The 15,578-nt window shown below is 39.5% G+C and overlaps 1 protein-coding gene across 1 annotated transcript in view; it reads left to right on the top strand.

Annotated features, from left to right (window-relative positions):
- Nucleotides 1–15,578, top strand: part of ece2b (endothelin converting enzyme 2b) — a 55,377-nt gene that overhangs the window by 11,397 nt on the left and 28,402 nt on the right. Inside the window, exons 2-3 of the mRNA XM_059331809.1 lie at nt 8,896–8,982; nt 13,915–14,050. Coding sequence (XP_059187792.1) covers nt 8,896–8,982; nt 13,915–14,050 — 223 coding nt within the window. The remainder of the gene's footprint in view (nt 1–8,895; nt 8,983–13,914; nt 14,051–15,578) is intronic.

Consider the following 15,578-nt stretch of genomic DNA (forward strand, 5'->3'; position numbering starts at 1 on the left):
GGGTCCTGAGGAAGGAAACAGTTGGAAACCTTTTGTTTCCTGCAGGACCATGAGACAGCAGCAAGACAGTGAGATTCTGCAGAGACACACAGGAAGAGATGTCCCCACCCCCGTACACTGAGACAGACCTGCTGCCGCTGCTAAAGGCCAGTCGACCCAGAAACAGACATCATTCCTAATGTGGTGAAATACAGGTTTCACAGGTTGTCCCGAAGGTGCTGGATCACTTCCAGGCTCTTTGTGAGCTGGTTTTGTGCATCAGGACATGAAAGAAACAAACAAACTGTTGACACAAAGCTAGATGCACCCTTTGGAAATCAGAATTAGCTTTAGATGGCACAAGCAGTTCAACTCTTACACATGTGAGGGAACAGACTGGAGCACTGGGGGACAATAAAGTTGACTCTGCTCTGCTCTCCTGGCCAAGTAACTGTGTACTGTTGCAGCCTGAGAGGCGGGCTGAGAGAGTCCACGCTTCCCGGATGAGCCCCCCGTTTCTCACAGCCCAACTCATAGCTGCAACAAGAGAAAGACACTCAGAGCAACAGATGTAATGTAAAAAACGCAAAGGTCCATTCAGGGTGTGTAGGGGGGACCACGCAGGGTCAAACTAACCCCAGAGATTCACCCAGGAGGCCGGTGTTTCTGTTCCGTATGAGTAAACCTGCTTAACCCATAAGAACCTATGATGACACTCATGTAACAAACACTTTAAATGTTCTAGAATCTCCCATATTCAGCTTTTTGCTTCACCTTAACTCATTAAGTCCCTCAGCAAGAATGTTTGACTGTGTAACAGTGATAAGAAGTGACTTCTCCAAAATATGTGTGTGACTGGAAACAGAAATGTAAAAAAAAAAAAGCTAATTTCAAAAAGCTTATTTTTTGTTACTAAGCTAAGTTTAAACCAATTTAACAATTCTAATTCTAATCTAAGTACATTTGACCAAATATAAACAAAAAATAATCCTATCCTGTGACAATTTTGATAAAGAAAAAGGCAAATGTGTGTTTCTGTAAGCAGAAAAGGTGTCTAGTTTATTTATTTTAAAATAAGAAATATCATAAACATAACTTCCATAAACGCCCAATGTAACATATATGTCACGTCACAGATCTTTGACATTTACAGGTAGTATTTTTTTTTTAAACATTAGAAATGTGTTCTATGTAGTCCACTTGGTCTGTGGTATATCCCCCATAATTTTCCTTTAAAAATAAATAGGTCTGGGTTCTTATGGGTTAACTGCTTCCAGTAGTCCACTGCAAGTAGTTCTATTACCCTAATCTTAAAAAAACTAACACGTCTCATGACACTCTCAATTTTCAAACCAGGGCAGCAAAAGTGAACAAGTGAATGTTTGATTTTGTAAAAGTCTCTCTGGTTCGTAGATTGGAAGCCCAAGAGCAAACACACAGTGGAGATAAAGTAAGGTCTCGATAACGGCCTTTATTTTTGGTCACAGGTGAAATTATGCAGATCTGGCCCCAGAATATCATCAATCTAGCAGGAATTTAGTTAGAGTGAGCCAGAAACTCTATAAAAGTTTACATTAAATTCTTCTTGGGCTAGGCCTGCCCTTGTACAAAAATGGACGTATCGACACCGATTATATTGGCCAGTTAATAATAATAACAACAGCTGTTCATGTTTGTTATACACAATGTTTGAGTGTGTGTGTGTTGTTCTTACAGGCACAAATCTATGAGTTACCAAGCCTAAACATGACAGCTGCACCCTCAAAAATACTGTGAGAAAAAGATAAAAAAAATCACCAGCAAAGTGGAAAGTCACATTTACTCTACACTGCAAAAAAAGAAAAGTTGGGTGAACTCAAAATTTCAAGGCAACAAACTTCGATAAAATTTTAAGTTGGACAATTAAACTAAATACTTTAAGTTTTGTTTTTGAGTTTGCTCAATTCTGAATTTCTCTGGCACGATTGTAACGCCGCTATGAATGTCAGATAATGTTGTGACCACAATTTTGAGTTAGCATTGATACGCTAATGGCTACTCTTGTAGCTGTAACAAGCAGCGCCGCTAGCATCAGTTAGCTGCTAGCATCAGTTAGCCACTAGCATCAGTTAGCCGCTAGCATCAGTTAGCCGCTAGCTTTCGCTAATGACCTAATTTCACAACAAAGAAATAAGAGTTAGCAGAACTATTGTCCCTTGTTGTGAACCCCAACTTAAAGATATAAGTAACAACAACTCACCAACTTGTTTTTGAGCAGACAACTGGCTTCCTTTGTTGTGCTAACTTACATTATTGCCCTAAATGTCAATAATTTATATTTCCAAGTTTTACGAAATTAAATCACTGTTTTAGGCCAAAAAATACAAGTTGGCTTTTTTGCAGTGTACACATCCATTACAATTATCCAAATATAACAATTATTTGCATTTTCGCTTAGGAATGAAGTGTTAAGGTCTCTCAGGTTCATAGATTGGAAGCCCAAGAGTAAACACACACCGGAGAATAAGACTGGTCCCCATGCAGCTTTTTATTAGGTCACAGGTATAAATATGCAGCGCTGACACAGCTCTCACAGGATCCCTGTCAGAATGAGCCCCCATTTCTGTAATAATTCACATTTTCATCATCTACAGAAGTTGGACTTACACACAAACCGAATCCTATTGGCCAATTACCTGGACATATATTGCGATTTAACTGGACATTACATGGACAGACCAACAGCTGTTTAAGGCTCATTTGAAGGTTGTGATACACGATGTGCACTGTAAGAAATGTCTGCAGATTTTACGGTGAAAAACTGCTAACCATGACAGCAAAATGCAAGACGCAAGACCGTAAAATGATAAATGGGTTAATTCAGTTTTGGTAACAATGAAATACCATAAATGTATAAATCACCCAAAACAGTATTTTTTTTACATTTAAAAAAAAAATACATTACTCCACTGTAAAATACACTGGCACCGTGTTTGTGACAAAAATATACTGTAATATATATATATATACAAGCCATCATTTTTGCATTTTGCATAATTTTTTCTCACTGTTAAATGTACTAAACACCATATCTCTAACAGTAATATATTGTAATATTTAATGGTAAAATCTTTAATTCGTGCGGCATTTAAAAAGTATTTTCTTGTCAATTATATGGCAGAACAGTGTTTCTTTTGATGGAAAAACTTTTTATTTTTTACAGTAAAATATGGACTAAAATGGCAATCTTAAATGTGAAATCAACAGTGCTAATATCATTTTACCGTAATATTAAAAAAAGTTGCACCGTATTTATTACGGTAAAGTTCTGGCAACCACAGCTGCCGTTTTTTTACCGTAAAAACAACAGATGTCTTTTTTATTTTATTCTTAAAATGAATGGAGAAATACCATATTGTCTCAAGGACACAATTACCTTTAAATAAACGGACTACTCAGTCTAAATTACAGTTTTTGCTGATATTTACATTTAAATTTACAGTAGAAAACCCACTCACTGTAATTTTTACAGTAAAATTCTGGCAACCACAGCTGCCGGTATTTTACCGTAAATTTAACAGATTATTTTTGACAGTGTGACGTGAAGTGGACGAGATGGACCTAGCATAAATTCAAAACATAAAGAAGCAATATGAAAATATGTGTGTGTGTGTGTGTGTGTGTGTTCTTGTACTTCCTACATAGTGAGGACCAGAACACGTTTTTAACCAACAGAGTGGGGACATTTTTAGCAAAGTGAGGACATTTACCGTAATATTAAAAAAAGTTCTACCGTATTTATTACGGTAAAGTTCTGGCAACCACAGCTGCCATTTTTTTTACCGTAAAAACAACAGATGTTTTTTTTACAGTGTGTGTGTGTGTGTGTTGTTCTTCCAGGCGTGTATCTATGAGCTACAAAGCCTAAACAAGATAACAAACAGTGAGAACACGCTGTCTCAGGTCTGCCTGTGAGAGAAAGAAGAGAGCTAGAGTGGAGAGAAAAACACACAAAGGCGATCTGCCTTCTTCTATTTATTCAAATACAATATCACATTGGGAAGCAAGTCAGGCAAGCACTGCCACTTATTGTGTCGGGTAACAAATGAAAGAAAACCTGACAGAGTTACAAGCTTTGTGCTCCAAAGAAAAGGAGTCAAGTGACGTGATGAACAAATGATGGTGTGGGCGGAGCCAAACCACCAAACAAACAAAAACAAAAACAAAACACAGCTCTTAACTCATCACATTCCCACGCAAAGAAATTAAATAAAAGACTCTGACTGGACCCATAAGGCCAAGTGGTACATGCAGTTGTGGAATGTAAATAAGTACATTTACTCAAGTACTGTACTTAAGTACAAATTTGAGGTACTTGCACTTTACTCGAGTATTTCCATTTCATGTAACTTTATACTTCTACTTCACTACATTTTGAGGAAAATATTGAACTTTTTACTCCACTACATTTAGCTGACAGCTTTAGTTACTTTATTCATTGAGATTTCAACAAGATTTTTTTCTTGATTATAACCAAAATCATTATCAAGAAAACTAAGAAATGGCTAGGTATCAGCTCTTAAATGAATCTCTTAAGCGCTATTTTTGTATTTGTCCAAACAAATGTCCCTTTAGTTGTACCAGGCATTAAAATGAACAAGATATTTGAGAAAACAAGGGTGGTCTAATAATTTTTCCATGACTGTATATTAATACAGGTCATATACAGTGCATGTATAGTCAAGTCAAGTCAAGTCAGATTTATTTATATAGCGCATTTACAGACGGCTGAGCCGCACCAAAGTGCTTCACATAAAAGTGCAAGAAAGTGCAATAAAATACAGATTTGACAAAATTGACAAAGGTAACAAAGAAAAAAAAAAAAAAAAAAAAATTTAATTTAAAATAAATTAAAAGAAGATGGGATATTTTTTAAAAGCACTGTGGAATTACTAGGGTACACTATTCCCTAGCACTTGCCAGAGGAAAGACAAAAAAAACTTTAATCGAAGGCAAGAGAAAAGACGTGGGTTTTTAAGTGGGATTTAAAAACATTTAGTGACTGCGCTGCACGGATGTGGAGGGGGAGGCAGTTCCAGAGTCTGGGGGCTGCTACTGAGAAGTGAAAATGGATAACATGCATATATTTAATTGAACAAGTTTCACTTGTATTATTTGTTACATTGATCAGACAAATATCTTTGAAATTAAGTGGATCTGAGCACCAGAAGAGTCCTTCATAAGGTTAGGTATGCTAACATGCTAACATGCTAAAGCAGCAGCAGCATTAGTGTGTGAGTGCCTCTCCCACACCGCAGCGGTTTCCATGGTAATTGAACGCAGCTCACGCGGGGCGTTGTCGTGGTGAAATGACTTGAACTGTGCTGCTGCAGCTGCTCCAGTTAATACAATGTGTTGGTGGGGCTGATCCAGGATCAGAGGGTGGAGCGCTGCTCTGTTTATGTTTCTGCCACACAATGAGTAAGGAGGAGAGAGAGAGAGAGGGCGAGAGACACAGAGGCCCAACCACAGAGGGAGAGAGAGAGAGGAGCTGAGTGTAAACAGAGGAAGTGCAGATTTATTTGATCAAAGTTAAATATCTCCTCATGCTGAGCCTCCTGACGCACTCACATCTGCCTGTTTCCATCCAGACACCAGATCACATTACCAGCACGACACGCAGACTGGAGCACATCCATAAATAAAGACAAGCTGACGAGAAGTGGACGAGATGGATCAAAACATAAAGAAGCAATATGAAAATATGTGTGTGTGTGTGTGTGTGTGCATGTGTAAATAAGGTGATATCTTTTTTGCGAGTCCCAAGTCTGTTTTTCCTTGTTTTCTCACAGTTTTATTCTGAAAAAAAAATCACCTCAATCTTCTTTGCGTCTTATTGTCCTAAAACAATTAATGTTTAACTGTTTAATGTGTGACAATACATAATTCATATTTTAAATACAGATATTTACTGTATATTAGCATTATTTTTAAATAAAGCTGCTGCCAGAAGTCAATTCAAGTCAAAGTTTATTTATAGAGCACATTTAAAAACAACCTCAGTTGACCAAAGTGCTGTACAGTTATTAAAATAGAATAAATCACACACAAATAGGTATAAATAAAAACAATGAAACAATAAAATACTAAAAACAGTAAAACAATAAAATAGTAATAAAAACTCAATCCAAAACAGAGTTAGAGATAAAAAGATTGTGCATGCGTGTGTGTGTGTGTGTGTGTGTGTGTGTGTGTGTGTGCTTGTATTCCTATACTGGTGGGGACATTCATCTGTTTACACAGTCACGCCGTGGGGACCTGAGACACCATGGGGACCAAAATAGAGGTCCCCATGAGGGAATTCATTTTAAATCAATGCTGGAGTCATTCTAAAGGTGCCTATGTGATTTTTAGCTTTGGCCCATTATTCACCATTTTCCATCTTGACACACACACACAGATTGCTCAGTATCGCCAACTACAGGCAGCTGGTACTGCACGCACTGATTCTCACACACACCACTACCATATATGGTCGGTACCGCCCCTTCCTGGTCCCCATAAAGCAGGTATTTTACTGGTTTTTCCGGATGTCCCCGTAAAGCCTTATTTAAACATGTCTTAAACCTTACTTCATAATTTCAGAGGTTTGAAGGCGTGTATAGGTTAACTAAGCTATAGCAAGCTTACTCAATTTTTTTCAGCTTTCTACAACCTCTAGAAAGGGTGGTCCCCACCGGTGAGGATTAAAACTGGAGTCCTTATGATTTATGAAAACCAGACTGTGTGTGTGTGTGTGTGTGTGTGCGTCACCTAGAGGTGTGAATCAGCGTATCGGCCGCACAATACGATTTTATCCTGATACTTGAGTCTCGATACGATATTATTGCGATTTTAAACATTTTGCGATATGGTGAGTATTGCGAAACAATATATTGCGATTTAACTGTTTAAATTCAATCAATTTTGACTTAAAGATAAAATTATCCTACTTTATGGCAGTGCCTGAATGTGTCTGTAGAGCTGATATCAGATCTACAGGAGAGTAAAGCTCTACTGTCCCAGAGGGGTGTTTTGGCGTACTCACTACAGCTGATGAATAATAAATAAGTCAAAGCACAGCAATCAATACAAACAACAGTTTAACCATCATCATTTTTACTTGTCATCCAGAGAGAACAGCAAGAAGAAGAAGAAGAAGCTAGGAACCAGCTTACAACATTACATTAAGTTTAATCGTCTGAACCACAACATATGTTTTCTTTAACCCTCCTCTTATGTTTCAGGTCAAATTGACCCATTTCAAAGTCAAAATATCTAAAAAAAAAAGTAGTTAAAAGTATTTTTTTATTAAGAGAAAAAAAAATATTAATTAAAGAAATTACAAAAAATTACAAAAGTCACAAAATGACCAAAAAAAGACACAAAATGACTAAAAAAAGACACAAAATGACCAAAAAAGACACAAAATGACTAAAAAGACACAAAATGGCAAAAAAGACACAAAATGACTAAAAAAAGACACAAAATGACCAAAAAAAGACAAAAAAGGACCAAAAAAGACACAAAATGACCAAAAAAGACAAAAAATGACCAGAAATGGATATGAGCTTTTTGTATATTTATATATTTTGTACTAAAATTGTTAACAATTGACACTCCTGAACACAGTACTGATGTTTATTAAGTTATCTATTCTTTATTATCTCAGTTCTAGAGATTTCTAGAATTGATTGACAATTTTCCTTGCAGAGTTATACTGCAAAAGGTTTGTTTCCATTCCAGATAAAAAAAATTCACTATATCGGAAGCATGTTGATTATCTGTGAGGCAGCGGCTACCAACCCTGAACACATGCCTTGGATTTGCTGGTTACAGCTGTTCAAATGCATCTAATCGCTGAGAAACAGTGGCTGCTTTTGAGTCTCAGAAATAGTTACTCACAGGGTCTCAAGTCTGGAGGAGCCAAGTCAATAAAGTGAAGTGAAAGCCTTGTCTTGAACCACTCCGACATTATGTTGCTGTGCTTTTTTTAGCCACAACCTGCTTTTAACGCCACTTTACCCGACCTCTGGGAGCAGCTGACCTAGTGGGTTGTAATAGTAGCTGAGTTAAATAGCTAATATGATGACTTAATGTATCCATGTACATATTTGAGTTTAAATGAAGATATTAAAAGACAGTAATTGTCAAGCACACTTCCTTACCAGGCCAAGTGAAGACGGCAGTTGTCTCTATATATAGTGGTGGAATATAACTAATTACATTGACTTAATTACTATACTCAAGTACTTTACTTGAGCATTTCCATTACTACATTTTGAGGTAAATCTTGTACTTTTTACTCCACAACATGTAGCTGACAGCTTTAGCTACTTTTCAAGTCAAGATTTAACATTAAAAAAAAAAATATATATATATATATATAAATAAAATATATAATAAATATAAAACAGAATAGACTTGTATATTTATTTAGCATGTTGCAGTCTATTAAGTAGTTAAAATGAGCCCTACCTTGAGAAAATGTAAACGCCGCTTATAAATGCATCAATAATAATACTACTACCACTAATAATAATAATCTAATAATATATTTGGAATATATAAAACAATCTGAGTGGGTCCATTCTGCATAACAAGTACTTTTACTTTTGTACTTTTGATACTATTTCTGAACATTTTGATGCTGATACTTTTGTACTTTTACTTCAGTAAGTTTTGAATGCAGGACTGCCCCACTGAACGTCGGGAGGTCTGAAGGGCGAAGTCATTGGGCAAATCCCTCAAGTTGTGGGGAAAAAAGTTTATTATCAGTTTAAGTTTTTTTAAGCAGCACCTGGTGCATGCAGGTTTAAGTTAACCCCTTTATTTGGACAGATCTATAACTTGTTTTGTTGTCAGTTCTTAAACTCAGGCTCCTGTCTCTCTCTGCAGATGTCCAGCTATAAGCGAGCTACGTTGGAGGAGGATGAAGGGTCGGACACTCCAGCTGAGGCAGCCTCGTCTCCTGACAGAGTGGAGGTCAGTGAACACAACACAACACACAGACAGACAGACAGACAGACAGACAGACAGACAGAAGGAAAACAAAAAATGTACAGAAAAAGTACAGAAAATGTACGGAAAGAACAGAATCACAATGACGGGTGACATTTTGTCTCGGAGAGGACGGAGACTCAACTGAGCTGACAAAATTAGTTTTACAAATATAACTCCTCATGTCCTCAGGAAATCTTCTTTAATCTCTCGTGGCTAACTCTTCCCAGACGAAGTCCTGGACTCAGAGAGATTTTAGATCCCAAAGACGGTCACAGAGAGCCAGGCCTTGGGGGGGCTCAGACTAAAAACACAACTGAGTGCCACATCGTGTGGGTCCACCACCCACAAAGAGGAGCAGCAGGAGGGCTGGAGAGCTGCCAGAGAGAAACTTTGGCTCAAACAATGTCAGCTCCCTGGAGGAGACAAAGAAGGCCAGCAGAGGAGCAGAGGAGCTTCAGTGATACCTGAAATGTTGAAGAGTTCAGATAGAAACCAGTCCTGATCCGTGTTGTTTAGGGTAGACTTACAAGACTTATCAGACTCCAGCACACTGTACAGACCTTTTATAATACTCTCAGACAGGGAACTCGCTTATCTTGCATCACAGCAGTTGCATGTATTTGATCAGACTTTATCTTAGCTGAACTACTTTGTCTGCGCATATCCGCAACATAAACAGTAGTTTGAGTCCTGGAGACGGTGTCTACAGCGGGCCATGAGGGAAATCTTGATAACAGGACGATCTGATCCTCACTGACGGTTTTTGTCATCAGTCTTTTCATTTGTTTTCTGTTTTAACCAAGGGAGGTTTCAATTTTACACAAATACCCAAATTAAACTCTTCCAGGAACCTAAAGCTGCCTCTTCTCTGCAATTCTACAGTATCACTTAGCAGCAGTGGCGGGCGGTGCATTTCACACTTAGACCTTCAGTGATGTCCAACTTAGTCAATAAATACCTTTCATTATGCCAGCATTTATAACACCAGGACTGGAGAGTAGTTAGAAACACACTGAAGCACTACTAGGCATTGCATCACCTCAGTTGTTTACAAAATGGGCTATTATCCGGCGCATTTTACAAATCAACAATACCGCATCAGCAATTAAAACATATCTGATACGCTACTGTCAAAACTTAAAAATAAAAGGGTCTTTAAAATTATCTTTCCAAAAAGTTTTATTAAATGAGTCCACAAAGAATATGCAAGCTTTAACAAGATTGTACAATACATTGCAAAATCGCACTTTAATATCAGAAATACACTAACAAGACGGCCATACTTTGGCGACAGCGACACAATAAACAAGTCTCTTTGTGAAAAAACGTTTTCATGTCAAAACGTGACGTATCACGACTTTCTGTGACTTTCTGTTGCTTTGAGTACAACCACACAGCTGCCCCAATGCGCCAGATTATTTACATACCGTTAACAGTCCCGGGTGTGACTCTGTTGATCTGCATAGCACTGCCTAACTGGTTATGTTAGGCCAGCAGAGAAGGCCTTGCTGGCCCTGACGTCCCACCACTGCTTACCTGTCATTTTTATCCAGAGCAACGTACATTTGAGGAGTAATACACCACAAGCAAAGATGAAGTCAAGAAACAACACAAGAGTTAGTGCCATGAGTTAAGTTTGAGTCCAATAGGACGCAGGTGCTTTCAGGAAGGGCAAGCAGTTAATGCGAACAGTTTATTTTATTTTATTTATTCATTTGTTTATTTTTTATGGATCTCATCTACGTAGATTAAGTGTAAATGTGTCCAGTAAAGAGCTTGGTCTTCAGTCTCTTCTTAAACTTTGAGAGGGACTCGACAGATCGGATGGAGTTTGGAAGTTCATTCCACCACCGGGGCTCTACAGAGGAGGAGTTTAGTTTCTTGACTCTGCAAGTCATGGATTGTCCAAAACACCATGTTAAATCATCAAAGTGTACCTGGCTCCAGATAACCAAAGGCCCAAAGGTCGGTGTTGCAGATGTGTTGTCAGATCTGGGGCTGTTTGTCTCGGACACCGGCTGCTGGGTCGACATCTCTCTGGGGATGATTATGATTATGAGGTCTCCAACTTCCATTTAGGGGCAGATTCTTGGGGGTTTGGAGACATCAGAGGGCATCATCTGCAGAGGCTTCATCGCAGAATAGATACTTGAAGGCAGTTCATCTTGGTGGAGCATATCTGTGTTCTTTGCAGATGATGCAGTTCTGTTTGCTTTTTTCTGGCAATGACCTCCAGCCAACCCTGAAGTTTAGGTAAGGTTAAGTGTTATAAGAACTTTTTTAGAGTGACCCTTCAATAAAGACAGTTGGATTCAAAGTATCAAAGTTTAAGTTGAATTTAATTAAAGTCTTGTACAAGAGGAGCGTTTAAATCATGCAACACAGCGAGTAAGGTTACAGAGAAAAAGGCTCAAAACTGTTGGCTTATATGCCTCCTATAGTGGGAGGTTTCCACCGTCTAGCTGACCTGTCTGACACAGATGCTGTTATTCTCAGTTCCCCAAAGTCAAAGGTAACGGTCAGCAGAAATACGTCTGACCCGTGTCTGACTCCCCCAGTCATGAGTACTTCCCTTTATCTTAACATATAAACTACGCACAAAATGTAAGGCAATTTGTGTTGGGTAGATTATTTTGTTGTTGTAACAAAGCTTTTTGGCAATAAATCTTATACCGTTGGAAAGCCTGAAGTCTTCCCTTTTAAATGGTACCACATTTGTAAGGAACATCCATTTGTGGGATAAGCAGCAGAGCTGAGTGTGTAGGCTGTGCCCAAGAAAAATGTGTCAAATCTTCTCATTATTTTGTTGTTGCTATTGACTCTTATTTTGAGCTTTTGGTACTCACAGATGATGCCAATCAGAAATTTGATTGGCATCATCTGTGAGAATGGGCCCTGCTACAGTATGTAGTCAGTACAGTCAGTACAGTTGGTGTCTGTTCTACCATCACACTGGTGGAGGCAGTGTGATGGTGTGGGGCGGTACCTCCCTCACTGGAAAAACGAGGCTCGTCATCATTGGAGGCAATCTCAATGCAGAGAGATATCGAGATGAGATTCTGCAACCAGTGGCAATCCCATATCTCCACATTCTGGGCGCGCTGTTCCTGCCAGAGTGACCAACACAACCAGGTTGGCTGACTTACGACAGATGCTGGTTGAAGAATGGGAGGCCATCCCACAGCAGCGTGTGACCAGCATGAGGAGGAGGTGCCAGGCTGTTGACCAGCCTGAGGAGGAGGTGCCAGGCTGTTGTGGCTGTGTATGGTTATTCCACACGCTACTGAGGCTCATGTTCCTTAAATCACTAAATTGTTAAATTGCCAATATGTCTTGTTTCTTCAAACTTCAATCATCCAATCCACCAAACAAGAGTCAATGGCAAAGTAGCATTCTTTTATTGGCAGAGAAGATTTGGCACATTTTTCTTTGGCGCAACCTTCATACTCAGCTCTGTTGCTAATCCCACAAAAGGATGTTCCTCACACTTATGGTACCTTTTCAGAGGGGAGGCTTCAGGCTTTCCAACGGTATAAAATGTATTGCCAAAAAGCATTGTTACAACAACAAAATAATCTACCCAACACAAATTGCCTTACTTTTTGTGCGTAGTTTAGTTAACCTCATCTAGCCTGCCAGCCTTTAGCAGAAGCACTGGTCTGATGTAACCCAAAGCCAGTGCCTCTACATACAGCAGACAGGATCACATTTGCTTAGTATGATTAAAACGTTGGAAAAACCCCAGATTAATACAAATTTTTATAACATTAAGGGTCAGCACTTCCAAGTCTAAGGTCATTGTACAACCGAAGGAGTTCAAGAAGCTCAAGATTCACCAGTGGATCTCTGCTCCAGTTCTCAGCTGTGGTCCTGGTCTCTGGGTAGTGACTAAGGCCCCGTTTACACCAGGACGCTTGCGGGTAAAAACGACAAAATATTTTATGTGAAGTGCCTTTCGTTTAGACGGTGACGGCGTTTTGGGGGCTTAAAGACGCAAAAATCTGAAACCACCTTCCAAAGTGTAAAAGTTCAATCCTCTCCTCCGTAGCGTGTCGTCTACACTGACAAGACACAAAACTCTGATCTGATCTGCTCACGTCACGTATGTGTGAAAATAAACAAACGTGGGATTATTTCCATGCGTCGGACCTTCAAGCTGCTCTGGCAGCTCTAATAAACTTCCAGGAGTCTTTCCACCAAATGTCCAGGATATGTACAGATAGTATTAGTGAACAGAGAAGGATCTGGAATTACCTCCATCACATTCTGGATGCAGCGATTGGTGGGAGGAGCCAGACGGCTGTGAACGAGACCTGGGAGATCTAGTGATGGTGGAGAACTTTGTGGAAGGAGTAGCTGATGGAAATGTGTGGCGTGAAAACTTCTGCATGCCCAAAGATGCTCTTATGGCTTTAAGTGATGCCGCCTGGCTGCATACAATCCAATTTCACACACTTTTGCGTCACCGTATGCAGCAGATTTCCTCCCGAAAACGCTCGTCTAAACGAGGAATAAAAAGTGAAGACGCGACGCCACTTTTGCGTCTTCTGTTCAGACCGTCCTCGTGTAAACGTAGCCTAAAAGAATAATAACCAAAATCATTATCAAGAAAACCATGAAAAATGGCTAGATATCAGCTCTTAAATTAAACTCTTATGAGCTATTTTTGTCGTTATCATTATATTTGTCCAAACAGGCATTAAATGACCAAGAAAAAAAGGAGAAAACAATGGTGGGCTAATACATTTTTCCATGACTGTATCCCTGTGGACCCAGGGTGGACACCTTGAGATCCATGAGGAGTGGCCAGTCCTGAACCTGGGTTAAAGTTCAAGACAAATCAATAGAAAGTCCTGGTCCAGCTGTTTATATTCAGTATCTTTCTCTGTGTCTTTGTGTGTCGGTCTCAATCAGGTGGGCTTCAGGAAAGGAGGTGTGGACATCTTTGGCAGGAGGACCCAGCTGGAGGTTCTGCTGTCGGTCCTGCTGCTCGCTGCCCTGTTGGCTCTTCTAGCCTGTCTGCTGGTCCTGGGACTAGGATTCAGCTCCGGTAAGTTAACAACCCCTTCACCTTTCCTCTATTCCTTTTAGGGATGGGAATAATTAATGATGATCGGTTAATGGTCATTAAGAATTTGGTTGATCACATGGAATTTTTAATTGATCTGTGTATTTTTTAATGTCAAAATCGCCAAATAGCCTTACTTTGCAGCAATCTATAGAGCCCAAACTTCCTGACATGTTTGGGCTCTATAGATTCCTTAGATCTTCTAGTTTTATATGATGTCAGTATCTTTAGTCGGGACAGGATGAGCAAGTAGTTTTGTGAGAATTCACAACATTTACCATGTATTGAAGTCGACCCTTTGCTTCTGAAGGAGCTGGCAGTGAGACTGTTCTTTCCCTTCACTTTTCATTGTCACCCTCTCCCTTTTTTCTTTTGTCGGCTTCCTTCACTTCCTCACCTCGTCTTTCCTTCTCTGCCTCCTCCTTTCAATTACTCAGCTTTCTGTTTCTTTTCCAACTGCACCAATTCTTGTCTACCTCCTACGTATCTTCCCTTTATCACTCTTCTTCATACCACCTCTTCTTTTCCTTCCCAGCTTTCTTTCTTATATTTCCCCACCTCCTCAATTCCTTCACTTCCTCACTTCCCTCTCTATTTCCTCTTACCTTCCCTACCTGTTGCCTCTGCTCTCCTTTCGTTATTTTCCACTCCTGCACCACTTCTCCACCCCTCCTCCATTACTTTGCAACCTCTTGTTTTCTTTCATTTCCTGCTCTTGCCTTCCCTTCCCCCCTCCTTTCCTACTTGACCTTCTGTCCTTTTCTTTCTCACCACCGCCTATGCTTCTCCATCCAGCCTCAACTCTCCTTTTCCTCCCCTGCCTCCCCATCCCTTTCCTTTCTCATCTCCACCCATCCCTCCCTGCCTTCCTGATGTCCTCCTTCTTCTTTCTTTCCTTCCCTAGGGGTGAGCAATATGGCCCTAAAAGCATATCACCATATTTCAGGGTATTTTTGCAACGATATTCTAAACGATATAACAAAATACTGAAAAATATATAGAAAAATATGATTTCTGGACGTCTGGAATGCCCTGCTTATCCTGCTGCCCCCGCGACCCGGCCCCGGATAAGTGGAAGAAAATGGATGGATTTTTTTTAGCCTGTGTAAATAAAAAAAAAAAATGCACAACAAAATAAAAATGAATCATAAATCTAAAATGTAGTGTAGTACACATCTCAACAGTGGCCAAATACAAAAAAATTACTCTTGACTCTTGAGTATCAGCAAATAATAAAAAATAATCATCTAAGGGGCCTGGGGCCATGCCCCCTGGTAGAAAATGTTGTACAGTTTTAAGTAAAATGCATCAATCCTGTCCACATTGAGAGCTAAATGTGAGCAAACATCTCACATAATATTTTTCACAGTCAACAGGGCTTTCCACTAGGACATGGAGTAGCCAAACCGTGATGGAAAATAGCAGCTAGGGGGTCCGGGGGCATGCCACAATTTGAGCTTTTTCATAAAAGCCCAAATTTGGTGCCTCTCACACATTCTAATGCCACTAT

This window comes from Centropristis striata, chromosome 4 (assembly GCF_030273125.1).
Source record: "Centropristis striata isolate RG_2023a ecotype Rhode Island chromosome 4, C.striata_1.0, whole genome shotgun sequence".
NCBI lineage: Eukaryota > Metazoa > Chordata > Actinopteri > Perciformes > Serranidae > Centropristis > Centropristis striata.